Below are 27749 nucleotides of genomic sequence, written 5' to 3' on the forward strand. Positions count from 1 at the left end.
AGAGGTCAGTCGAAGCACAAACATGTGATGTGATGTGGGTTTCTGCAAGAAACGGAGCTTCCACAAGCCACATCGATAGATAAAGAGTTAATAGGAATTCGGGCGTTCCATTGTGCAACATGATATAAAAGAGATGAAAGCTGAACTAGGAAAGGGCAACCAACCATCAACCAAACAAGTGTCTGAGGTTATCTAAGTTGTTTTGGAAATTACATGCTATTCATTAATGATTCATATTAGGTTGTAAGCTTAATGTGAAACACACTAATCTTTTCCAAAAATTTCACAAACAAATGACCAAGATTTGAAGGAAAACAATATAAAAGAGCAATGTTTCCATTTATATAAAACTAATAAATAGGCCCTACATGTTTTCTCCAGGCCACATTGTTCGATTTCGACTCCATTACTATAAAAAAATATATATAAATGTAAGAGGTCCAAAAATGTCCACTTTCAGTGAACAAGGTCAAGTGAGTAAAGAAGGAAAGTAGAAAAAGAAGTTACCCTGACTGAATTCCCATCCAAAAATGTCAACCTGATTTGTACCATATTTAAATTTCCCATATTCCAAGACTCCAAAAAATTGGCAGAAGCTACCCACCTCGGTCCCCAGATGAAGTCAACTCCATAAACAGCAAATGCATTGTCTGAAACCCAAAGAAACTGGTAAACATCAAGCCTAATTGTCAGTGGAAAAGAAAACTGACGAACATGAAGGAGAACCATACAACTCACACCTACATATTATGCTTACCATAATTAATTAAGTCGAGCAAAATGAATGTCCTCATGACTGAACAACCAGTCTTCGAAGATGCTCACAGAACACTTGAAGATTAACATCATCAGTGAAGATGACATCAGACCCTGGCACCACCTCATGGGCAGAGTTATATGTAGCTGATGGATTCAACTTGGCTAACAGAAATCTTGCCTGTAGAGAACAGAAACACCAGGAGTTGTCAGCAGCCAGACCCTAGTAGAACCTCGAGCACACAGTGTAACGATAAATAAACTTCAGGTTCATTGATCACTCAAATTCCAGGAGTTCAACAGTATCTTCTTACGATAGAAGAATGTTTAACACGAAGAAGAGTTGCGTTGTTTACATTTGCTCTTATGGAAATGCCCGCCTAACCCATTTTCAAATGACAGGTTATTTTGTGGCCAGAGTGAAAGAAATTGATATGATTAGTAACTAAGTTGCTAGTGATGATAGTGTGGAGGAATAGCATGATGAAGCACAACAAAACATGGCATAGCAGAGGAGCAGTACAAAGAAAAAGCAAACTTAAACACAGACCTGGGAGCCATGCTGATCACAGATAACTAATCTGGGCACAGGGAAGCGGTCTCTGATGATCACCTGGGCATCATCTTGAGGAGCTTGTAACAGCTGAGCAAAAGCCTGTTGGTCACAAGAAATAGAAAAGGAAAACATACATTATTTTTATGTAAAAAAAGGTTCACCACATTACGTAACTTTATGGAGTCGGCAAGGCAAATGGATTTTAAAAATATTATTTTTTTATTTTTTGCATTATTTGCTCTGGCTTGTGTTCTTTTATGTTAAAATTACCCACTACATGCTGTATGTATGCTTTTACCAAGCATGCAGGATATGTCTCGATGTTATGAGCCAACTACTATAGCTTATCTTAAGTTTAAGCTGTGTTGAAACACTGAGATAAGCACCATTCAGCAAAAAAGTGAAACATGGATGAGAAGCGGCACACAAAATTATGAAAATAAACCATAAGTTGATTGATCATGTAAATGGGGGAAGAATGCATCAGGAGATAAATAATATTATATAGGTAGAAGATGTGTGAGTATGAAGATGCCTCTTTATAATCTAAGATAAGCTATAAATGTTGCTTTCTTAAAGGAGTTCTAAGAGTAAATTTAAGTTGTAGATTAAATGGCTTCTTTATACCAAAGAAATTGCCCACCAAGCAGGATGAATCATAAATAAGAACTACTTTACTAAATCAGAAAGATGAAGCATTTGGATGTGAACCAAACTGGAATAGGGAGAATAAGAAATTTATTACATCAGGAGGATGACTACAAAACCTGGTTATAGATCAGTGTCATGGAAGATGAGATTTCTACTAATCTGACAACTCAGGCAATCTTTGCTCCTAACGTGGAAAAGAGCTCTTCAAGAAAAAAAGAAAGAGTCTGATACTACCAAAACATATTTAAGTCTAAAAACTTAAATGGTGATGACCAAGTCACCATAATGAAAAATCATTAAATGGTTGATAAAGCTGATGTACAATCTCTCTCGAAAAATCATTAAATGGTTGACAAAGCTGATGTACAATCTCTCTCTCTCTCTCTCTCTCTCTCTCTCTCTGAGATTTAGCATTATTGAAGAAGACCTATAAATTAATAGAAAAAAGAGTAGGCAATGTGGATGGCATAGTTGGTCATTAGCACTTCAGAATCTACAAGATGTTGGCAGTACTCAGCACATTTTATGATTTGTTATGTCCATAAAGAAAGGAAAAAAGACTTCTGTTTTGCAGAAGCTACAGCAGAATGGAAGTAATTGTGGACGGGTAATAAAGAGTGACATAAGCTAAAAAATGCAGTATTGCTTTTTTATGACTAAAGCAGTTCCACTTTCTGACAATGCAGTCCCAGCCGTAAGGTGACTCTTTCTACGAGAGGTAAATCTTGCTGAGAGATATAAAGTTCAATACAAGATTAGATATTCACTGAAAAATAACATTCACTCTAGAACTTTATCTTCTAAGATAGATTCTGGGTATATTCTTTATTGAATATTCATAGAAGAGCATATACTCTCTAGGACTTTGTCTTCTAAGATAGATTCTAAATATATTCTTTAGTTTGATTCTCAGTTGGTGTGGAAGATCATAAAAGGTCCATTGTGTTTTATTTACTTTTTTTTTCAGGTGTTCCTCTTAAAATAATTGAACTTCCAAATACAGAGAAGTTCAACTTGAATTGTAAGTATATGTAGACATATAAAAACAACATGATTTTGTAATTAAACTGGCTGTTATGATTAACGATTATAATGACCAGAGTAGTAAGAAATAAAATTCTCATTAAGTCACCTGATGCTCAGGCTGATTCTGGTAACCCATGTTGCGCCATTGAGCAATAGTCATACCGTGGAAGATAACAACACTAAAATAGGCATCTAGCAATAATATACGATCTGAAGATATAGACGCAACATCTAATAATGCAGGAACAGGAGGGGAGTTAAAAGAATATGAAAGAAGTGAAGGTTGTATCATGACAACAGAATTGGTGATGCTCTCCCGATTCAACAACATACGGAAATAAGCAGTTTCATCGGGGCTGTTGTTGAAAACCTGAAGGAAGAACATAAACAATTAGATGCACCAACATAAAAAATTACATATAACAAATTTCAGCATTCACCAATTTTAAAATTCTTGGTAATAATCCAAGAAAGCACCTGTACAAACTGTGAGCGCCTCAGGTTGAACATAAACTGTGGGAGTATTGAAAAATTTGGATTTAATGTAAATGAAGCAGGATCATCTTTTCGGTAATCACCAAATCTGGAGCAAAGGCGGATTAGTGATCTATCCAACCATCGTGTTGCATCAAATTCTTCCTGAAAATTAAACAGATACCATATTGGTACAAAGTAAACCAAGACTTGATACATAATATCTAATGTTTTGATGTTCACTGGTCATTGAACATATGACAGAGAGCCTATTCATTCGTACAAGGTCAAACTTCTAAAATCTGCCAAAAATATAAAAAGGTCAAGATACAATAAGAATACTTACAAGCAGCAGAATGCAAACATGCTACACAAAAGCCAATGTACTAAAAGATGGTAAATACTTTTTTAGGCATATTAGTGTGTTCGGACTTCGGAGAATTATTAAATATAAACATAACTATATATCAGCTTATAATCTGTACCAAGTCACAACAAAGGGTAAAACTGTAAAAGACTAAATCAAGACTCTTGTCGGAGAGCTTTTCGATGCAAATATGTAGCTTAGCTTACCTCCATCTCCATTTTCAAGGAGACGTATCTTGCCAAAACAACAGCTGCAGTTTCCTGATCAAATCCTTCAATCAGTTCCTGTATCACAGTGTCCAAAAATAAGTCAACAAGTCATTATTGTTCTGATAAAATGCAAAATGAAACTTAAAACATATAGCTATTTTATGACAAAGCTGCATGCTAAAGTGGCATAATCTAACAACAATTGGATTATAAACTAATTAGGCAGTAGGAACCACACATGTTACCTATTCTTAGCGATTATTGATAACTTTATGACCAACCCATACTAATAAATGCACATTTATTTCTAACTGACATGTTGATCCATATCACAATTGACAACACCAAATAAAGACTTGCTGTCACTTCTCCCGTTACAGAATTTTAATCCAAGGTCGACTGATTCACCAGCACTTGAGAAATGAGGACCAGTGAAGAAACAAAATAAGATGCGCAAAATAGCAAATAAACTAAATCCTCATAAGCCAAAGCAGTAAAAAAAAAAACCAGTTTGCAAAAAGTTGTATCCCATATACTAAGAAATGTTCAATAAGAAAGGTGAAAAGACAAGCTAGGTTTCATCATCTTATGAGCAAGATAGATACCACAACTTCACAGTATGTATTTACTTTGTCTCCCATATACTATATTACGCTACATGGATATCTCAGACATTGGACTTGGCTCAGATACAATCAGACCAGGCTTGGAATTGGGACACAAGTTCCAGGTATCATGACCTATAATGACTAGAAGACAGGTTTAAGACACCACGCGCAGGAATTTTCTGCAACAAGAAAATCTAATCGGATATCTCAAGTCCAACAGATTAACATTTAATGTTCACCAGAATAACATCATCTAATGTCAGAATGCTCATCTTAATAAATGCCTCCTCTTATCTCACTGTATTCTACCTGATGCAAAAAATCAAAAGGACAGACACGACTATCCAGACTCTGTAAACAGTCATGTTAATTCACATGTCAGACTGTCAGTATCTAATTTTAACTTATAACATGGCTAGCATCATTAGATATGTTATGTTTAATTGACTTAAAAATTTGCAAAGAAATGACCACATGTATTGTCAGTGGGCACTCTCAGTGCTACCGTATACAATATTGGTTGGTAACACAATCAACACACATGGCATTTGTCACAACTCACAACTGCCAAGTTCGGACATAATTCATTGAACAGCAGATATCGCTCCATTTGGACCACCAGGCATTATTTATCTACATCATCCATATCTTCATCTTTCATGATAATACAAACCAAATCAAACAAATCACGATGATAAGTAAAGCAGAATGGAATACTCCAGTCAAACATCAATTAGTTGCTAATTAGGACAGAAGTACATGAGATAATCAAATGTCAATCATTAACTAATCAAGTTCTTGCAATACATCCGAAAAACCCCCAACAATTAATAATTTTCTCATCTGTAATCAAACATAACATAGAACAGAATATTCCTAACTAACCTCTGCATTGGAACCATCCACCCATCTTCTAGTGATGGTTGTAACCCGGAACCTCATTTGACCTTCAGGACCCTGATAACTACATACAAGTGACATCATGTAACTGATTAGTTAGGCCCACTTTGAAGTGATGAATAAAGCAAAATGACAAGGTATCATACTTTGTTAAGAATTGTATATATAATTGTGGATTTGGAATTCCAGATTGGTTTGACCGTTCGCTTGGTACGATTTCAAAGAATACAGTCAAACAAGTAGTCCTATCAAGACCACACATCTTCCACGAAGTGGTATTTCCTTGGCCTACGACAACATCAGCACAAAGAGTTCCCTTCTGCAAATGTTAAATAAGACAGCAGTCCACTTCAGACAAATTCAAATTTCTAATTTTTGGGACAGAAAAAAACCATTTCAATATGTATCTTATGTCAATCAGTAAAATTAGGATTTAAGACAACCTTCTCTAAAGATGTACATGGCCCAATAATTCCCTCAATTCTGATATCCTTTGAACAGTTGATCTCAAGTGTCCCACTGGAACAAAATAATAATAATGAGAATTATTGTCTTCAAAAGAAAGCAGTACTAACAAAATAAAAGACAATAAAAGTGATCTAGATCATCACAGATCCGACAAAGATCGGCATAGACCCACCCAAGAAGTTTTTTATAATACATGTATCATATCTTGTAATGCGCTAATTTCTTACATTCTTAAAGTTTTTTACATGTGTTTTTCATAAATGACTTGCAAGAGATCCTAAAAACATATTTTGTTTCATTATTGAGACAAAACACACACAAAAAAGAGTTCAATCAGGGTTTTAGATGTCTGAAACACAATGCCAGGAAAATATTTGTGTGGTCAACCTCAGATAGTTGGAACATTATGGTTTGTTTGTTGTTGTTGTAGGGATTCAAAATTGGAACCTGCCAATTAGGCCACCACCAACCAGTAAGGGTCCATACAAACAAGGTGTGGTTTGATACTCGATTACTTGTATCATACCAATCTGACATACAGCTATTATCAGTACAGGACTGAGAATTTAGACCTTGGTTCTAGGTTCTGTTGATAAAAAATACTAAAGGAGTATAATTTGGAATAGATGGCAAAAGAAATATGCCAATCTTATATGCAACTGGCAGTTTTCCACTTATAAAAAAAAGAGACAAAGTTGTCATAAGGTTAAAAATGGATGATCACATCGACCAGTTTCTTTTACTTCAACATCTATCAATAGCTATGCATGAACATTTCAGCTGATAGATAGAAACAACAATGTGATCGATGTTTCTTTGAGAAGTCAAAACCATCACAAAGTCAACTATGATGCCTAAAGGATTTTAGTTTTGGTTAAAAGCCTGTAGGATCACATTATGTTCAATAATCTTGATCAGAACAAATTGGATTCTCGAGAATTCTCCAGTTGTTTCTGGAGCTTGTTGTAGCTCCCACGATGTTCTGGCATTGAATTTGATGTCAATCATTTCATAGCACATACGTTTCAAATCAATTTCTTTTATAGAGCTATTTCAAGTTTTGCTATTTACATACAGAGCAAGAAAATTACTTAAAAGAAAGACCAAGAGACTGCTCGCCATTTTCAAAAATACGTTTGAAGGAGTCTTTAAAAACTGGGTGCCCGAAACTTTCAGCAAGAACAACAAGTCCACCTGTTCTTTCAACTGATACTTTCATCTCTGCAACCCCAACCTGAATTTACATGCAAAAGGAGAAATGACAACAATTATTGAATTAAATGAAAACAAACTTTGATGAGTTAGTTAAATCAACACATGGCAAATCCACAGCAGTAACATTCTGACAATAGAAAGATAAAATTAATGACAATAACAGCATATTTCCCTTTTTTAGCAATAAGAAAATTACAATCATAGAAGCTTACTAAGGTAAGGCAAAACATTAGTGTTTAGGCTGTAAAACATTAACCTGAAAGTGATGCGACACCATCCACTCCACCAAAACACATAAAAAAAAAGGAAAATGAAAGGGAACAACATTATAAAAACACAATAGTTTTTTACATGTCAATTTCTGCAAGGTACTTTGCAAAGGATTTGTCTGCAAAATAGCTCACTGACAAATGTCCACAGGTTGTTATATAGTAAAAGAGCTACTTTTAAAGTTGTGGTAAGCTATGAAAATATGATAGGAATTTAGTAAGGGTATCATAAAAATAATATGGGCAAAAAGCAGGGTTATCTTGTTGCATTCACATGCACGGTGCATCTTTGAAGATGTCCAATGCCAAGTACCACACAATTGCCATTGATAGCAATTAAAATAGTTCGTATAGGCACTTTTAAATACTACTAATTACTAACATGAAATTATTGCATAAAAATAACGTATGATAAAATTACAATCAATGCAATAGCAAATTCTTCAAACAAGGATCCTCTATCAATTCATACACATACTGGTCAATTGTTTAACAATCTTAAAGCATGTCAGGATAATCAAATTATCATACCACTAGCATGTCCAATATTCAGAGAAACCATGTAAAGCATAGTGAAATCTCCCAAATAATCACAGAGAAAATTCTTAATACAATGAAATGTGACTGAAACCTGATCAAGTGCAGAAGCAAATAGGTCCAATACATGGCCCTGGCTAACTAGCTGCTTGGCCAAATTTTCATAAAATTTAACAGCTTTGTGGAAATGTGTAGCAGCATCTTTATCAAGATCTTTATGAGAGCGAACTGGTTCTGACAAATCTTTTGAGACAATCTGCAAATCACAAATAAAGTGGAGACAAGAAGAATGAACTGAATATTAATAAGGAAAACAACTTGAGAATGTAAATGATGTAACAGAAATTTTGAAGAAAAACAGAAAAACCGATTGTTAATATCTTCACAGCTAAAGTTGTCTAAGATGCTCTCAGTTATCATGATTTCTTACTGCTTTTGTAAGCAGACTTCAACTATGGGCCTTCATTGAAAGAAATTAACTGTAGATTTGCTTATTAAGAAAGTATCCAAGTAAAGACTTCGATTGACATATGCAGTTTGTACTAGTTAATTCATGATGTAAGTCACAGCCTAACAATCATAGAACACTCAACCCAATATCATTGTAGTCTTTGATTAAAAAGGCTTCTCTTAGCAAATGTTAGAAAAAAGATTATGGATCAGACTTTCCATCCCAAAAGTCAAAAATGGCCATACTTTGTAATGGTACATAATCATAGAACATAAATAAAAATGCCTAAAGGCAGATCAAGTCCGCTCAGCTTTCAGAATTCTATTCCAAGAAACAATAGTCAAGTTACAAATAAACCTATAAAGCACAACTAAAATCAAAACATAAAAATAATTCTTGAAGAATTGAACCAAATAAAATTTATTAATACTTTATGGATCTGAGTATTCAGTATTGGATGGTACAAAAAAAGTATAAAATGTTTGTGTCAATGAAATGAGAATGCTGAGATTGATGTGTAAAGTTACTAAGAAAGAAAAAAATCAAACATAGCTCTATCTAAATGGGAAATAATAAGTTAAAATGATATGAACACATGTTTTAAATGAATTAAAAAATATTATAGTTTGAAGATGTGAGATAATTAGCATCAATGATGTGAGAAATTGTAGATGAAAAACACTCATGAATATCTTATTAGAAACTATAAAAGGTTTAAATTTTCTCCATTATTTTGTCCAGAGCTCAATAGTGAAAAAGCATAGTCCGCCATAGATAGTTGGGAATTTACGACTGGCTGTTGTTGTTATTGCAAGGATCACCTAGCATCTAGATCCAGCCCATGTTAGCTGAAGCAATGGATGGAGATAACAACAGACAGACAATTAAATTTATCATATGCAAGTGAAATCTTTCTCCCAACAAAGGTTCAGGAAAGAGTATGTTTGGACAAACCCACAAATCCAATGACTAAGTTATTTGCTTATTTGGTTTTCACTGTCACATTTAACCAAGGCTTCAAATACTGGCTGGTATGATATGCACGGACCAGTATTTACTAGTCCAACTAGAATTGGATTCAATACCAGTTGGTATTATTATTTATTTTTCAGCTGGCATTGGGTGGTCTGGGTGAGTATGCTGCTAGGTACACCCATACTGTACCCAATCCAAGAGCCTACCGAAATTGGTATTGGATGGACATCTAAAAACTTGCATTTAACAGAAACTCAAATATGCAGACCCCGAATTAATATGGGTCATAAATTCAAATGTTTCATTTCAAGCAAACTAATTACTAAATCCCAGAACAAGATTTGAAAACGAAGATGCACCAAATAAAGCAGACATCTTTACCATTCCAGGGCCCTGCGTACATGGTCCACCAACCAAAGCTATGATGCGAGCCCCAGTACCAGGCACGCATGCTCCCAGTAAGCCAGCGGCAACACTTAGGGCAACCCCCGTGCAACGAAGAGCACGGCTCCCTGCTTCAACTGGCCACTGATCTGTCTGCAGCTCGTCCAGCAACTGCAACAGAACAAAAACAATTTTTAGCTCTAAGAGGGGAAAAAAGGTAGTCGATCAACTAATTCGAGGAATAGATTAAAAATCTCACCGAACTGAGAGCGTATTCACAATCTGCAGCCGGAAGCAGGAATCTATGAACCGATCCAGACGGATGAAACCCATTGGTCTGCGGCGCCTTGGTATACCCTGGCATTCCAACGGCGGCACCATGCCGGACACTCGAAGCAGAGAGCCCGAGCTGATCCAAGATATGGTCTTTCGAGATTTCCTTTATCCCCCTGAACACGTAGATCTTGGACACATCCGCGAACCCTAGCTCGTATAGATGGACCTGGGTGCCGAAGGTGAGCAGCCCAACGAGGGCGTTATCCGGGAGCAGGCCGATGGCCCGGCGCATCGCTGACTTGAGGAATCCTAGCTCCTCCTCGATGAGGCAGGTGTCGATGACGAAGAGGAAGACGGGGGGCGGCGGCGGGGCAGACGATGGAGCGGAGTGGTGGTCGAGGGGCGGTGGGGCGTACTCGACGGTTGTGCACTGGGGGTAGAGCTCGCCGGGGACATTGGCTTCGCTGATTCCGGCGTAGTGCGGGGGGAAGTGGTTGCGTGAGAAGCAGAGAGGGCAGATCCAGATCTTGGCGGCGAAGTCGACGCGGGCGAAGGGGCTGAGGACGGCGGAGCAGGGGGGCTTGCAGCGGAGGGGCTGGTAGGGGAGGACGAGAACGGAGGGGGAGGCGCGGATCGGGGTGATGGAGGCAGCAACGGGGATGACGCACTTGCTCGCCTCGATCTTGGAACGGGGCCAATTGTTCCAGCTCATACGGACGCCGTCGGGACCGTCGGGGTCCGAGGTGGCGCCACCCGTTCCGACTAGTTCCTCCGCCATGCAGACGGCGGTGGTGGCGGCAGCGGAAGCGGAGCAGCAAAGGAATGCTCGCCGGTGGCAGTTACGAATGGGAAACTTAGGGTGGGTCGGCGAAATGGGGGATGGACGCAGCGGTCAAGTATTTATGTCTTCGTTTATTGTCCGGTGCGTTGAGAGAGTCCGACGTGGTCGGATTCTTTAAATTCTACTATAATTAACTGCACAAACGGGTCGGGTTTTGTCATGCGGGATTGTTTTAATTATACTATAATTCATTGCACAAACGGGTCGGGTTCTGTCATGCGGGTCCAAACTATGACCGGCCCGTTAAATACGGATTTGGGATTCAACGTGGCTGCGTCGCCCTTCTCGTTTCGCTTCCTTGATCACTCTCGCCGTCTCTCGTCGGAGGAGAGGAGCGCCGTGGAATCGATGCGATTCGATGGGTCTCCCACCTCCTTTTCGAAGGGGGAAAAATGGCCGCGGAGGTAGACGGTTTTCCTCCGATCTGAGCCGCCAAATTACGGCAGCATTGCCGTCCAGGTCCCGCCTTCTCTCTTTACTGTTCCGCATCCATAATCAAGTGGGTGACTTCTTTTCTTAGTGTCATTACGGAAATTGCAGATTTCTGTGACGATCTGTAGATTGCGCTGGTAGAAGGCTGTTCGAGTGTTTTCTTAAATGCTTAAAGGCGACCGTCGAACATATAGTGAGGATGCCATGATTAGATTTCGTTTAGAGCTGGTGATACTGTTGGTGTGAGATTTTCAGAAAGGTGCCTGTTTGGGTGATAAAACAAACATTTTGGATTTTTTTTTCTTCGGTATCATTACTTTCTAAATCTGGATTGTGGAATAGGGTCTGTATCTCTCTTGGTTCGTATTTACCATTGAATGCAGTGCGGCCGTAGTAATAACATTGAGTTCAGGTGTTCTGATAATTTTTGCTCTCTCGCTCGTTTTCTTGGCCATTTAGATTAGTTACATTGATTGGACTAAATTGTTGGACGATTTTTATTTCCATATGATATCTCTAATGCACATCCCTGTAAAGATCCATTGTTGCTAGTCGCAATAGAAATTGGTTGTTGTTAGGGTTGGCAGAGATTTTTTTAGGTCCTAATAGAATTTAAATTACTTGGAGAGCAAGATAGAAATTTAAGTATGAAAAGAATTCCTTGGGAATTAGGGTTTGGTTGCTTTAAATGAGGAGGTATTGAGGAAAAGCACATGTTCCTAAGATGTTTATATTATTGGTATTCATATGAGTGGGTGTACAAGAGTTTTGAGTTTGAGTTTGGATTAACTCTTTGAGAGATGGATTTTCTCTGTGAGAGAGTCTTGTAACGTATATAGAGGTAGTTTTTTCTTCGGATGATTTTTAAATGTATTTAGTATCTGATTTATCCAATGAGCAGCTAAATCTGCTGCTCTGTGAAAATTCCTTTGTAAATACTTATGTTGTCCTTTAAGCAAACCTTAGTTTGCTTCAAGAAAAATTGATGCAGCTGCAGCAAGCTTTATGCATAATAAGAGTTTTGGGATTGCAAGCAAGGTTCCAGTTGTTCTCCAATGAAAGTTTCTTGTTTCTTTTGAAAGCCTTCTGCCAAGATGAATGCAGTAGCTGCTCATGCAGTATATTCATCACATCCCCTGATTGAAGATACTCCAACCTCTATATGGTACTAATTGTAGAGACATGACAATGTAAGCTGATTTAATGCAAATATTTCAACCTGTTGATGGTCAACCATGCTCCTATATCTAAGCATGTGAAAGAACTTAATTCAAGTAAACCTAGAAATGAACAGGAGTTCCATGGTGAGAGGTCGTGAAATAGGAGACCTTTAGATTTGTGGCCCAGCAGAAAACCTGCATCCTTTTCTCTGCAGAGTTACTTAAGTAGGTTGCATTTGGTATGGATCTCTAAGGGACCATTCACGACCCCTTTGCTGGTTCAGGAAATTACTGTCTTCGGGATGGATTATTGACCATTATAGAGGAGACTTATGTACATCCATGGAGGTAATATCTGTCTAAAAGAAATGTATAAAATGTAAGTTTCGATGACCTAAACAGGACTTGGGATTAAAAGGATCTAGTCATGACTGGATAATTAGCCTTTAACTTAACTTTGTTGAGCTTGAACTTAATATCTAAAAGTTAATAGTAATATACCTATCGGACCTTTATAAGTCAGTCTTATTTGTAGCTTACTTCCGATGACTATCTTATCATTTGAATTTTTTGTGGATAAGTTAACATTATACTAATGAACTTGCAATTTGTTATTTTTTGTTTAGCTTTTGTATTAACCGGGACTTATCTTATTTTTATGCAGTCTTAGAAAGAGGTACTCGGCTTGAAGGTGAAAGCTTAAGGGTTAAGTCAAAAGGTGGACTGATGAATCTAGTAAAGATTGATTACTTTGAATCTGCCAGGTACATGATTGGTGGAGCTTTTACCACGGGAAAATGATGATCCAGACCTTCCTAGAAGATGATGAGCTCCGAATTTTTCATAATGTTAAGCAAGTCTGAGATCGAATGCTCATCCGACAACTCTACAATTGGATGCTTGAGATGCTAAAGTTAATAAGGTCCTTTAATTTGCAACTCAAGAAATTGGGATAGATTGATGGCATATTTGGAATCATGTTTTGTTGGTTTTGATAGATGATGGGTGTTTCAATTTAAATCTGTGGAGCTATATCAAGTATGTTGTTGGCACCTATTTTAGAATTGTTTGCAAGCAAATGTCATTTGCATTCCTGTATGCTCAGCTTCCACCGGCATAAGATGTTGTACTTTACTCCATTTTATTCCACCCAGATATATATGTGTATTTCGATTTTGTTCATGTTTTGCACAAAATGTAAAAAGTTTACAATAGGCTTGGCAGCCCCATTTTAGTTGGTTTATGTAATCATTTCAGTCTTGTAAACGTTGGTTATATGTAATTGTCACTTAGAAGTAAAACTGTCCAAAAATATATCATCTAAGCAATCATTTTGAGAGGTTTTTTAGCTCCATAAAGTGATACAAAGTGTTAACCAATATAATACCAAGAAGCTACATGGGTGAAGAATCAACTAAGTTCATGAGAAATGATATTGGAGTGGAATAAATATATTTATAAACACTTGACATGCAAACATGGGGGATGTGTTGAGGACAACCAACATACGTGATCGTTTGAGGGAAATTAGCGTAAAAATATAAGGAAAGACGTCGTTCAGATGAGCGGGCATTCAAGATTGGCTAGAGGAAAAAATCACAATGTAAGCTAGAGGAACTTGGTGCTGAGTGTGACAACAAGCTCTTGTCAAGGTAACATTGAGCAACCTTTCGCAAGTTCGCACGTTATCTTGACGGGAACTTGTTGTCGCGCTCGGCACCCGGTGAGCAGCTGTTTGTGGACTTGCAGCTGTTCGTTCAACCTTCTAAAGTCATTGTTTTCCCTCTCTCCCTCTTTTCTCTTGTGCATGCAAGGTGCTCACTGAATTGTTTATAAAGCTTATCCTCTTTTCGCGAGACGTCGAGACTTGTTCGTCGCTTGTTCTTTCGAACTAATCAACTTTCTCTTTTTACAGGTCCTTCGGGACCTACAAGAGGTTGCAAGTGGGCTGATCTTTACGGAGCAATATCGCAAGGGCGAAGCACGACTTAGGCAACGCAAGCTAAGTTCGCGTCTTTGTCGCAAGAGTGCCTCACGACTTAGACAAGACAAGCTAAATTCGCGTTTTGACTACAAGGGTGCTTCACGCCTTAGGCAATTCTAACTAAGGTCGTGACAACACGATATTTGATATAATATTTATAGATGTACGTGCCTTTTGATTTTGTTCATAATTTATACAATATATAAAGAACTCGTAATAGGTTTAACAATCACATTTTGATTATTATTTTTTATCATTTTAGTCCTGTAAATATATGTTGTATGTAGTCATGAGACCATACTATCAAAAAATAAATCATCTTGGATAGTCATTTTGAGAGTTTTCTGCAAAGTAATTTTGAGTGTCAACTAACACAACATCCTAGAGCTACATAAGTGGCATGTGGTTGGATAGCCATTGGGGTAGTGTTTATAGCTGGTTCAGTATCTTGTTTTATAATAAAGTCATAGACACTTGTGGAGACTTCTGATCATGATGAATTATCTTGAACCCTTTGTTATATAATCGTAAAGTATCGTGATTTATAGCTCATATTCCTTTTTGCAGGTTATTAAGAAATCATAAAAAGTCTTAAGAAGATTGATATTTTACAAACAAATAAGCAACAATATCATATAACTTCAGTAAAATCTGCTAAGATCCTGACAACTCTTTTGCATGGTGTCGCTATTTGTTCTAGTGCATTGTCACAAGTTAAGATTGTTTGAAGATTTACACTGCTGTTTCATTTTCTTCTTTTTCTATACATAAGATTCTATTTTTGTGCTTCTTTGACGACTCGAAAGTAATCCGTGCGTTTCTCCTCTCGAACTTGTATCTTAAACTTCTGAGGTGAAGAGCAAAGTATATAGAATCATTTGTATTGTTATGTAACCGTTGATTTGAGTAGAACATTTCCTCAGATATTAAAGCTTGAAGAGACCGGTAACGAAACTTAGTCGTACAGGTTTGGGGCCAATCGCGGCATGGCTGCCGCCATCAGTGGCTTGGCTTTGGGCATGGTCATGCCGTAGACCTCCTCCGTGTCGATCTCCTCACATCGGACCCCCTCCGGCGGCGACCAGTCGAAGCAATGGAAGAGCGTGGCGAGCGCCATCAGCACCATGGTCACTCCCAGCGGCGCGCCGGGGCACCTCCGCTTCCCCGCGCCGAACGGCAGGATCCTGAAGTCGGCCCCGTGGCTGATCTCCACCCGCCCGCCGCTGCCCTCCGGCGGCAGGTGTCGCTCGGGCCGGAACGCGTCGACGTCGTCCCAGACGCGCCTGTTCCGCCCCAGCGCGTACGTGTTGATGAACACGCGCGTCTTGAAGGGGATGTCGTAGCCCATGAGCTTGGTGGCCCTGGTGGACTCGTGAGGGATGAGGAACGGCCCCGCCGGGTGCAGTCGGAAGGTCTCCCTCACGACGCACCGGAGGTACGTCAGGTGGGCAAGGTCTGATTCCTGCACCAGGCGATCCCTCCCGACCACCCTGTCGAGCTCCTCCTGGACTTGCCGCAGCACCCCTGGGTGCTTGATCACCTCCGTCATGGCCCATTCGTTCGTCACCGCCGATGTATCCGTCGCCGCGGCAATCATGTCCTACGCCGAATTGATCGACATCATGATGCAGAAGTCATCCTCTCGAGAACATGAATGGTGGCGACGACATACCTGCATAAGAGCTTTGATCTCTGTGTCGTCCATGCGTTCCTTCCCATCCTCACCTGGCAAGGAGAGCAGCACATCAACAAAGTCCATTGCTTCTTTGTTCTCGCCATCGCCAGCTTCCTTCCTCCTCGCCATGGCTTCCCGGTGCTCCTCGATTATCTTCTGGTGGAACCTGTCCATCCTCTTCCCCACCTCCCTTATTTTCTTCTCGCGCCCGAGCGGGTCGAGCCACCTCCACAGCGGCAGGTAGTCGCCGAGATAGATCAGCCCCAGGAGCCAGAACAGCTCGTGGGTGATGTGCATGAACTCTGCCGCCTCGGCCGGCCCGGCCAGCTCGGGTCCGAAGTACTGCTTTCCCAGCAGCATCCTCGTCACGTTGTTCATGGAAAAGTTGCCCAAGAACTGCCGCAGGTTGACGGGCTCCCCATCTCGGGCCTTGCGCCACACATCTCGGGCGAGGTGGCAGGCCTCGATTTTCCGGTGGCCCGAGAACGACTCGATCTGCTTCGTGGTAAGCAAGTGCTCCATGCAGGTTCGCCGCATCCGCTTCCAGTGCGAGCCGAACGGGGCCAAGGCGACGTCTCGGCAGCCGTAGGCGAGGTGGACGGCGGCCAGCGTCCGGGGCCGGGAGGCGAACACGTCATCCTGCCGAAGTAGGATCTCCCGGATGACCTCCGGGTCGTCGGTGGTGACGGCGTCGACGGCGCCGAGTCGGAGGTAAACGAGCGGCCCGTAGGCTGAGGAAAGTTGGGCCATGTCCTTGTGCGGGAGTGGGCCCAATAGAAGGAGGTTCCCGAAGACGGGCCACCTTGGTGGGCCCGGTGGCTGTCTCAGTTTGGGCTTCCAAGCAGCCCTTGACACCAGAGTGAATCCCAACATAAGAAGTAGAACAAGGAGAGCAACGGAGACCAGAATACCCACAGGATGAACCATCTCCGTATCACCGAAATATCATCAACAGTAAGTAGAGATTTGCGAGAGCATTTGTATTTATAATGCGAAGGCGATCATGATTTGTCTGTGTTGGTTCTATTAAAGTTAGGTTACCGAGAACAGTGCATGACCTTGACATGGACAAGTAGGAGACGTGGAGGAGGCGGCTTGGGCTCTGTTAGGACAAGAGTGTGGTTGCTGGTAGCAGGTGAGCCATGCTTTTGGCATTTAGTCAAACAAGTTATGGGTGTTGCATGATTAAGCATTTAGCAGACTTGTATATTTGCAGATTTAGTAGATAACAGAAGTGCTTGAAACTATCTGCTTTAAATGCTCTTGGCATTTAATCAAACAAGTTATGGGTGTTGCATGATTAAGCATTTAGCAGACTTGTATATTTGCGGATTTAGTAGATAACATGTGTTTGAAACTATCTGCTTTAAATGCTTTTGGCATTTACTCAAACAAGTTATGGGTGTTGCATGATTAAGCATTTAGCAGACTTGCATATTTGCAGATTTAGTACATAACATATGTGCTGCTTTAAATGCTTTTGTTGCTGGAAAATAACATACCAGAAAGTGCATTTCTTGGCAACCAACAAAAACATATGAAATCAGGAAATTTTCCTGATTTAATTTACTTGTTTATTCAAGAGAGGTTGGGGGATGGTACTGACTCTTTAAATGATTTCAAGAGAGGATGGGGGATGGTACTGACTCTTTAAATACTTTCAATTATTTAGACTTCAAACGAAGCTGCTGCCTCACATAATTTTTTTGACCAAGAAGATTGATAAGACATTTCACATCTTCAAATTTCATCCTTATATTAGGGAAATAAACTAAACTGGCAGAGGATGAGGCTATGGCTCTGATCTGTCTAAAGTATAATATTATTTATATATATTGAATTGGTCAAAGAAGTACAGATGCTGATTTCTCTCTCTTTTTTTGCTTCCTGTAGGAGCAAAGGCAGTCTAAAAGTGTATACATATTGAATTGGTCAAAGAAGGACAGATGCTGATTTCTCTCTCTTTTTTTCTTCCTGGAGGAGAAAAGGCAGTCTAGAAGTGTATATATATTGTATTGGTCAAAGAAAAATTGCTGACTTGCTGCCTACTCCTTGTTTGAATTAGAACAATTTGGATTCTAAAGGACAAGGATTGCAATTTTTAATTCAAGTAGTTCTCATGTTTGTAATCTGATATAGAAGTTCTATCTGTTTTATGCCTACACTCCATGATTTTGCTTTACACACCCCAAAGAAAATTTGCTGCCTACATAATGTTTGAATCTTAGAATGAACTCAATTCCAGAAAACAGCATTCACATTTTTTTTTTGTTTACGTAATTTCCATTGTGAACATCACTTCCAAATAACCTCTCAACAGTTACTTCTCCATTGTTGTTATCATCTGCTGCTCCCCCTTTACCTTTTCTAAGTTGTTGCAATGATCAAAGTTATCTTCTTTTTTTTTGTCATTCCTGACTCAACCATCTCAGTCCTTCAAAAATGGCAGCTTAATTATGCTACAAGTCATAGTTTTAAGTGGTGACCTTTTAGGTAATGAGGGAAAGAACAAATAAAAAAACTACAGTTCTAGAGAGAAGATGAGAAGGTTGGAAAAAAATACATGTTTAAGTCACCAAGCAATCTAATGAAGTAAAAACAACTTCATCAATTCATCAAATCTTAAAAAACAATAGTCTTTTTGTGGTCTGTGTTTTACTCTGTCCAAAGTCCCACTTTGTGACTTGTTCCTAAAGTTAGGATGCATTACCTTGTCTAGCAAATAATAAATATATCTTGAATGGACTTTGAGTTTGTTAGACCTCACTATCCTCTTAATATTTCATGTCAAACCAATTTTTCATCAGAAATAGCTTGTATTATATATGATTATACTCAAATTCTGGAGAAAAAAATATGAGATTAATTTTTTGGAGGAAGTCATAAGCCAAAGTGACTAACTTAAAATGCTTATGTTTAAACAATAAAAAAAAAAAATTTCTCATATCACATTAAGTTTGATAAAAATAAATCAATATTATATGTAGAGAGAGGAAAAATGATGAAATTGTTTTTTTTAAAGAAAACATTATTTGAGCAGTGCATGTTTACATGTATGTATGAATAATAAAGTCAAATATGTTGCTTAGACCTTTGATGAGAAGGTTTGAAGAACCAAAGTGGCACTGATAAATGAAGCATTTGATCGTATCTCATGATGATTTATGTAATATGTTCGTATTATTCTTTGAGAATTAAAATTGTTTCATATCATCTTAATCTTATAAAGGAATAAATATATTTAGATTAAACATAACTTCTTAAATAGTGTGGGTCCTACACATTAGATTTAGATCGATGAGATGACACAAAGTTTAAAGTAATTTCATTTAATGATTCTTTATTTATTTTTTATGTCATCCATAAGTCCCGTTCTATAAAAATCTTATTATTTAGAGCCATCTTTTACTATATATAATTTTTTTTACTATTTATAATCCTTTAAAAAATAATAAAAAATATTTTTTTATTAAATACTGTCTCTCTAATTTGATGTCAACGACTACGCTGTCCTCATCATCCCTCCGTAAGCGCTTAGCTCCCCATCCACCTGCATCGCCGCCTCCCCCTCTCTCCTCCTCTGTTTAGCACTCCAAAGCCACAAGCCAAGGGAGTACAGTAAGCAGCGCTTGCCAATCCACTACAATCGTATCATGAAAACGACGACGACGACAACTTTGCGGATCCGCCCGCCAAAGAATTAGCTTCCCCTCCTCCAAGTCTCTTCGGCGGGGGGCAGCGGCGAGCTTCAAGGTACTGTCACAACCCCTTCCCGCACGATTCGCTGGATGGATTGTTCGTGTTCCCGTCGTTTCTGTTCTACGTCTGCTTGAAGCGTCAGAAAGATTCCGTTTGGAGGGTGGCAGAAGCTCCCTTCAAGAGTTTGCGCGCGGTTTGTTTGATCGCTCAAATTTCTCTTCTTCTTTTGTTGTTCCTCGAAATAAAAAAAAATGAATTTTCTTTTCTCCTTCTGCTTCGTTCTTCAAAGAGAAAAAGATTGCGTCTTGCGTCTTGTTCCCTCAAATTTCTCTTCTTCCTTTATTGCTTCTCGAAAGAACAACAAGAATTTCCTTTTGATCGTGCCTTTTTGTTCTCTTTCTTCTCTTCTTTCTTGAAAGAGGAAAAGGATTGATTTTCGAGTCTGCACGGTTTCTTCGCGAGTTTTGAGATGGCGCGATGAGAATCCAATCTTTTGTGCTAGACTACTTTTGGAGATGATGGGGTTCTTCCCGTCCGCTTATTGCGGAACAAGTGGGTTACGTTCGTTGATGCGATTATAACGGGTCTGTTTGGTTTCTTTCTTAAACAAGCGGCCCTGTTTCTTGAATTAGTTTGATAATTGCCATCCTGTTTCTTCTTGAAAGAGGAAAAATAATTCCATTGTGAGCTTGTACGCGTCCGGTTTCGAGAGTTTTGAGTGGTTTGAGCGAAGCTATATCGGACAGGCTTTTATAGAATCCGGATTTTTTCTGTTATACACGTCTAAAAAGGGTTGATTCTTGCTGTCGGCTTTAGCGTATCTAGTGGCTTTGGTTCGTTGAAGCGATTATAATGGACCTATCTATAGAAGATATATTCTGTGCTGGCTAACACTTTTTTTTTGTTTTCTTTTGGCATTTGTCCATCGATGGATCTGGTTAGAAGAGACGTCTAATATAAAGAGAAACCGGGTGAAGTGATTGGAGTTTGAGGCTGTTCAGAGCCATGGGTTTCAAGCCGCTGATGTGGTACTGCCAGCCGGAGAAGCATGGGGCTTGGTCGACGGTGGTGGAGAACGCTTTTGGCCCGTACACGCCTTGTGGTATGGAGAGCTTGGTGGTTTGCATCTCCCATTTGGCCCTCTTCGGTGTCTGCTTCTATCGGATATGGAGGACTAAGAGGGACCACACTGTCCAGCGCTACTGCCTGAGGTCTCCATATTACAGTTATTTGTTGTCGCTGCTTGCAGCATACTGCACTGCAGAGCCATTGTTTAGGATGGTGATGGGCCTTTCTGTCACAAATCTGGATGGGTACACAGGTCTGGCTCCATTTGAGGTGAGTGCCCAATTTGTCTAGATATTTTGTCTTGTTTTTAGTGACTCATTACTCAACTCTCTCTTTCATTGCTAAAAGAGAGTTCTTGGATTTGTTGAGTTGATAGTTAATCAAGTGATAATTTTTCATTTCATTGCTAAGCAATTTTATCTAGTTAAGCTAATAGTGCTCAATGATTCCCTTATAGTTCTCCAACATGATGCTCGGACAAACATAGTCTGAATATGCTATGTGATTATTTTGTTTAGGGTGATATATTTAAGGTAATTTCTTCTAAAGGAAGAAAATTTCCCAGGACAGAGATATGCTTTAATCAACCATAGCAATTTCTGCTTTTGTATGGCAGGCTTTTAGCATCCTTAAAGTTCAGTAAAATGATAATAGACAGAAATAAAATCTCTTTTGAAGCATTTCTATTACATCTTGCTTCACTGAATCGTCCTACGCCTTTCACAATGTCTAGATTCATGACAATAGGTGTACCACCGACGATAGTATATTTCACCTGTTGGCTCTGGACCTTTCTTGACATAATCATATTATATTTTGTTTTGGTTTTGTAGCATAAAGCACCCACATTCACAAGCTCATTTTACTATATTATCTTCTTCTTTCAGGTAGTTACATTGCTTATTGAAGCTGCTGCTTGGTGCTGTATGCTTGTGCTGATAATAATGGAGACAAAAATCTATATACACGAGTTCCGGTGGTATATTCGCTTTGTAGTTGTCTATGTTCTGGTTGGTGAAATTTCTATGTACAACCTTGTACTATCGGTGAGACAATATTTTGACAAGTAAGTTTCTTGAAGTGTCATGTTCATTGCGCATATTCTTTTGTAGCCTGTATCCAAGCATGTAACGTGGATTCAGTTTTTAGAAATTTCCTAAGCCTTGAATTCTTGTAAATGAAAATAATAAGCTGCCTTAGTTTTATAATGCATGAAGCAATTGTCTCAGAGCCTGAATTTAGCTAAAATGTGGAGTATCATGAAATGAACCAAACAAATTCATTAAATCAATTGTTCAAATTTTGTAATCTCACCAGGCTTAGCTTCTTAAACCTAGTAATAAGAGGAATTCGTGCAAGGATATTGTTTCTGTGAAATTCCTTCAGTTTGAAGATTCCTCAACAAAGTTATTAAAGGGGTAATTTTTTGTTAAATGTTTTGGTAATGTCTAGGACATCTTGAAGTCTCTCATGATATTATGCATTACTTGCTTTATCTGGCTAAAATTCTTGAGCATCTAAGCAGAACTAAATCATCATTACCATTTTGTGCTGTATGCAGATCAATTTTCTATATTTACACCAGCGAGATAGTATCCCAGGTTTGTATCGTTTCTTTCTTGTATCTTATAAATATCAAATACAATTTACTTTCAGGTGGTTTTCTACGGTTGATATTCCCTCTTCTTTATTATTTGCATCTAGAACCTACCCTCGATAAAGCTTTGTTCACAATGTCATCTTCTTCATAGTGATATTAAACTTTAAGCCGTACATTTAAGTAGCCAAAGTTTGTGAACTTCGCTAAATATTCTTGTATTTCACATGCAGTTTTTGTTTGGTATCCTTTTGCTTATCTATGTTCCAAGTTTGGATGCTTATCCTGGATACAGTCCAGTTAGAACCGAGGCATTAATTGACAACACGGACTATGAACCACTTCCTGGAGAAGAGCATATATGTCCTGAGAGGGAAGCCAACATGTTTTCCAGTGAGTATATTGAAGGCTTAATTGTTTTAAGTGATGGCTTGATAGTATTAAGCAAAAATTTCCTTGTTACCATATCTTGGGTGATGACTTTCTATTTTCTCCTTAGAAATATTCTTTTCATGGATGACTCCTCTCATGCAACAAGGCTTTAAGAGGCCCATCACTGAGAAAGATGTTTGGAAATTAGATTCATGGGACCAGACGGAAACTCTGAATGGCAGGTATTTGCCCTCAATCCCTTGGCTAGTTTCTCACAGAATCATAAATGTTAACTTTTCAATTCCTTCTAATGGATTCTTGTTTCAGGTTCCAGCAATGCTGGGCTGAGGAATCTAGAAAACCTAAACCTTGGCTGTTGAGAGCACTGCATCGCAGTCTCGGAGGAAGGTACGAACTATAACCTACTAATTGTGCAAGTTTTGTGTTGCAATTATATGTTCGGGGGATATTTATTCTCTGTAATACCTTGGGGATTTTTCTCCGATCTAATATTTCGGTTTCTCTTTGACCTTCTCGACAGATTTTGGCTTGGTGGATTTTTCAAGGTAACACATGGACATTCTTACAGTTGTCTTTTACTTTGATTTAGCCTTTTTTTTTTCACTGAAATTGAAATGGAATGAACTGCATTGCTAATAATTGACCCAATAAACAATGCTTTCAGTTATCTTTTTTATGGAAATTCCTTATGTAATTACAGTTTGTAACTTTGTATTGATGTTTCCATCAATTTTGTGGAAGCATCCATAAAATTTATGTTGCGTGATGAAGAAATAAAATTGTCGGAAAATTTCATGAATGGCTAGACTAATTTGTATGGATGAAACCCGGTTGATGGACAATATAGTGCAAGCTGCATATTGCAGAGTACCAACTTCATTTATCTACTGGGTGGGTCTTCTTGGATAATTCTTTTTCCTTCTTGTCTCAGATTGGTAATGATGCATCTCAGTTTGTTGGTCCACTAATATTAAACCGCCTATTACTGGTATGTTATTTTCTGACAAACCTGAATTTATAGAATTTTTTTTATCTTATTTTATGCTGTGTTTTCACATTGTTGCTCATTTTAATATGTGTTTATTTATTCAGTGGCATGATATCTCTTTTTTGACGTAATTAGCAAAATTATGTGGATGCAATTCTTTTTCAGATTTAATTTATGTGCCAAAAATGGAACACTCTAGTTTCATGAAATTTCTATTGACACGAGGTATTGGTGTAGGACAATCAAAAGGTTTAGGCTGATGGGTTTAGGGAGAGAGCCGGTGAAAAAAGGTGACACAAAAGAGGGGAGATTCAACAATTCAGTCGATCTATGGGGAATTTGATTTGAAACCATGAAAGAACAAGTAGCGCAAATTCAAACATATACCAATTTTGAGGAGGGAGAAAGATATTGATTTGCCTTCTTGGCTAGCCTCACTAGGTTGTGATTTTTATCTGCTATTCTCCAATGCTGGGTTGTTCCAGCAACATCAGGCTCTCACTAGTTGGATGGATCGTGTATGGTCAAGGGAAAGTCTAGGATAGTAGTGTCTGGGGTTTAGAGATTTTGTAATGGTAGAATTTATATGAGTAGGATATTTGGGGAAGACAGAAAAGGAAGATAAGAAATAATAGATAACTTATTGGACTCACCCCAAGATAGAAAGGATGATAGGAAATCATCAATCAAGATTTGTGATCTTTAATCAATTCAAGTTTTAATTGCTTCCATCTTTTTCTTCTCCTTGTGCTATCTAGGAAACTAAAATAGAATCATGGAAAATGCTGCCATGTGGCAACTTATGTTTTTTTTACAAAACACCCTCTAAAATACTAATATTATTAAAAAAAATAGATTGAATTGAAAACATGTCAATTGAACTTGAATCCAATTATCATCACTGTCTAAAGGTATTACTGATGAACTTTCTTCTTTCCATGCCTAGTACAGAACTGAAAAGTGTCTTGATTTTCATGAGGTATGTACAAGTTCAAGCCTATGACCAGCTTGTGGCTTGCCAAATTTGGGTTAGAACCACTTAAGACACATGCAAAAGTCAAAATTCCAAGATTTTGCCTGGTCTTAGTTGAAGCCCAGTAAGTTCTAACTGATAATGGTTGGTTGAAATACTTAAGACCTTGATGGTTCCTGGTTAACTGGTGACCCTCTCGATCCTTCCCATTGTTCTGTTTCTCCCAACTTTCTCTTCATCCAGCTCCCTCTTGCTGACATTCCATCTGTCTCCCATTCTTCGACAAAACCCTCCATTTGGGCATATTTTTAGATGAGGGCTACCACTTCAAGAAGAAGAAATCAAACAAATGTATCAACACCTTGATATAATACAATACCTATATCATAGTGCTCTCAAAGGGGATCAATACAGGGTCAGTACTTGACACAACATTCCTTGATTTGAAATTTTGAACTGTATTTTTGTTGTGCAAAAAATTCTTAGGCATATCTGCAGATGTTATCTTTATTGTAGATTAGTCTTAGGGCTGAAAATTTTCAGAACATTGTCAGTGATATTTTCTTCTATGATACTCGACTACAAGAACCCAAGTTGGATAGATTAGTATGTTAATTTAATCTAATTTTACCATTGGAATCCACTTTGTTTGTGGCCCTTTCTTTTATTAACTAGGGTTGTTCGTTGTTTAGTTAATTATTTATTACATAATTTTTTGAACGGACTTGATGTTTTCTAGTTAAATGAAACCTAGAATGCTATAACTATTACAACGTCACTTAACTTGTGATGCTGATTCGGTTCTGTCTTGACCCAGGCTTGATGGGCTAACTGGCTTATCAACTTCGTTGAACCCAAACCATTGGTCAGAATGCCTGAGCTAAAGTCAATAGTAGTACACCTATCAGACCCTTATAAGATAATCTTAGTTTTGCCTACTCTCGATGTGGGACTTTTCGGGGTGTTGCAGGTTCCTTAGTTTGTCAATTCCCCCAGTGGGGGAAGAATTACTTATCAGCATGGCAGAAATGGAGCAGAGTGTAGCAGTGAAGGTGGTATTAGGTCATTGCCATGCTGTTGTCGTAGAAGATCTTGGTACATATGGTGAGGATGGGGAGATGAGGAACTCAGTCTAGGCACAATGGTGGTCTGAGATGATTGGGATGGAGGCTGCAACCATGGGCCGCAAGTTCCAGTTGAGTGGTCTAGATGGGAACCAGGGTGATTTGTGTCTGTGGGGACACTCACTTTGGGAGAGAACATCTGCACTGAGGTCTTGGGATTGTAGAAAGAAGTCTTACATGATGGTGGATTTGGAATTTGGGCAAGAAACTCCATATCTGTATTGTAGTTCTTCAGAATGTGCACGAGTTCAATTTTTTTAATCTGTTTGTAAGAGGAAAAAAAGATATCCGTAAAGGTGCCTCTTGGTTGCCTGTACCCTATACTTAGTTACTTATAGACCTTCCCCAAGGATGGTCATTAAAGATGAACATTGAACATGACCTGGGTTGATCCATGATGTCTCCTCCTGTTAGGTACATACAAATATGGATATATGTGTTTATAATGCATATATGTATATAGGTAAAACAGGTGACAGAAGGTAGGCTTTTTGCCTAGAACATTTGAACCACAGCACAAGTAACTGGTTTGTTTGCTCATTTATTATGGTTTTATTTTTGCTGTTCTACTTCAGTTTCTGGTCTTTTACTAAACATGTTCTGTTTTTCTTTAATTTTCTATTTGTTGTTGATTTTTCTTAAGATAAATCTGAAGTTTGCTGACATGATATGCAGTCCATGCAACAAGGGGAACCGGCATGGACTGGCTACATTTACGCATTCTCAATCTTTGCTGGGGTGGTATGTGCTTCTATCTTACGCATACATATTTTTGGTGCAGGCATTTTCACTTCATAATGTTGATGAACATGTATCTAGTTATTATTTATCCAAATAACTAAAGAGGGCTTATCTGAAAAATGTCAGTGTACATCAATGTATCTGATCATGTGATGTTCAGTATTGCCCTCCATGGAATTAATAAGCTAAGAGACTGATATGGATAGGAGTGACTTAAATATACATTGGAAGGTTGTGGGTGTGGGGAAGACGGGCACAGGGGAGAGGAGCAGCTGGAAGGTGAAGTCAAGGCAACATGCTGAGAGATGTCTTAGTATTGCCTTCAATTGATTATTAAACATGCTTTTCAAAAGGAGATGCCACAATGAATTGGAACAGGCCTTACATGAGAATGAAGGGAAGAACTAGAAATCAAGTGCCACATATAGATAAAAAAAAAAAATCACATATGTACATATTGATATATGACATAAAATGCACATATGGTTTTTGTAATTTAGCCAGATATGTAGTGGTCTATGGCTCTATGCACATATACATTCTGATATGTTTGTGTTGTCATTGTTTTAGCTTTCAACTAAGAGAATTTCATTCCTAGTGAACCTTCTCATTAGGGATGTGATACCTGGTGATATTGGCTGTTTGATCTCTCTGATACATTATAGTGTGGTTCCTGTTCTCTACATGGTTCAAGAGGGAATAGCTCTAGTAGTGATAGCTAAAATTTGGACATTTGGGTGTCTTTGTGTTTTGACCCAGATCAACAATTGCTTATAAATGAAAACCAAAAGCACGTTTCATCATATAGCAATTGTTGAACTTATGAAAAAGGTCTTTTCAATATTTTTGGTAGCATAGTTTCTCCCTTTTCAGTAAATATTGAGTTTAACTGTTATTTTTATTTTTATTTTCTTTTTCTGCTGGCACCTTTGCAATTGCATATAATTTTGCA

General features: G+C 38.5%; 3 protein-coding genes and 1 long non-coding RNA gene across 5 annotated transcripts in view; 2 read left to right on the top strand and 2 right to left on the bottom strand.

Annotated features, from left to right (window-relative positions):
• Positions 1-320: 320 nt before the first annotated feature.
• On the bottom strand, positions 321-11019 carry LOC135588773 (protein transport protein SEC23 E-like). Of its 2 annotated transcripts, none has more exons than XM_065081070.1 (13): positions 10106-11019; positions 9844-10017; positions 8131-8292; positions 7107-7249; positions 5991-6066; positions 5694-5866; positions 5533-5611; positions 4037-4114; positions 3467-3628; positions 3096-3359; positions 1307-1411; positions 758-937; positions 321-650 (listed from the first exon to the last, which is right to left on the bottom strand). In XM_065081070.1, the coding sequence occupies exons 1-12, from the start codon at positions 10898-10900 to the stop codon at positions 791-793; spliced, it is 2358 nt and encodes a 785-aa protein (XP_064937142.1). In that variant the 5' UTR covers positions 10901-11019; the 3' UTR covers positions 321-650; positions 758-790. The 2 variants fall into 2 exon arrangements, with proteins under 2 accessions (XP_064937142.1, XP_064937143.1); XM_065081071.1 differs by having other exon boundaries at positions 321-666.
• A 231-nt stretch (positions 11020-11250) lies between these two features.
• Positions 11251-13821, top strand: LOC103995629 (uncharacterized). Its single transcript, XR_672528.3, has 2 exons — positions 11251-11422; positions 13220-13821. It is a non-coding gene; the product is annotated as an uncharacterized LOC103995629 (long non-coding RNA).
• Positions 13822-15494: 1673 nt separating this feature from the next.
• Positions 15495-17141, bottom strand: LOC135680441 (cytochrome P450 703A2-like). The gene is made up of 2 exons (XM_065194323.1): positions 16212-17141; positions 15495-16139 (listed from the first exon to the last, which is right to left on the bottom strand). Exons 1-2 carry the CDS (start codon positions 17139-17141, stop codon positions 15495-15497), a joined length of 1575 nt encoding a protein of 524 aa, XP_065050395.1.
• A 2602-nt stretch (positions 17142-19743) lies between these two features.
• The window catches only part of LOC135588774 (ABC transporter C family member 2-like), a 30830-nt gene continuing 22824 nt past the window's right edge, over positions 19744-27749 (top strand). Inside the window, exons 1-10 of the mRNA XM_065081072.1 lie at positions 19744-19967; positions 20856-21251; positions 21869-22047; positions 22543-22582; positions 22812-22971; positions 23078-23192; positions 23278-23358; positions 23492-23516; positions 23903-23959; positions 26732-26797. Coding sequence (XP_064937144.1) covers positions 20919-21251; positions 21869-22047; positions 22543-22582; positions 22812-22971; positions 23078-23192; positions 23278-23358; positions 23492-23516; positions 23903-23959; positions 26732-26797 — 1056 coding nt within the window. The 5' untranslated portion in view covers positions 19744-19967; positions 20856-20918. The remainder of the gene's footprint in view (positions 19968-20855; positions 21252-21868; positions 22048-22542; positions 22583-22811; positions 22972-23077; positions 23193-23277; positions 23359-23491; positions 23517-23902; positions 23960-26731; positions 26798-27749) is intronic.

This window comes from Musa acuminata, chromosome BXJ1-8, assembly GCF_036884655.1.
Source record: "Musa acuminata AAA Group cultivar baxijiao chromosome BXJ1-8, Cavendish_Baxijiao_AAA, whole genome shotgun sequence".
NCBI classification, from domain to species: domain Eukaryota; kingdom Viridiplantae; phylum Streptophyta; class Magnoliopsida; order Zingiberales; family Musaceae; genus Musa; species Musa acuminata.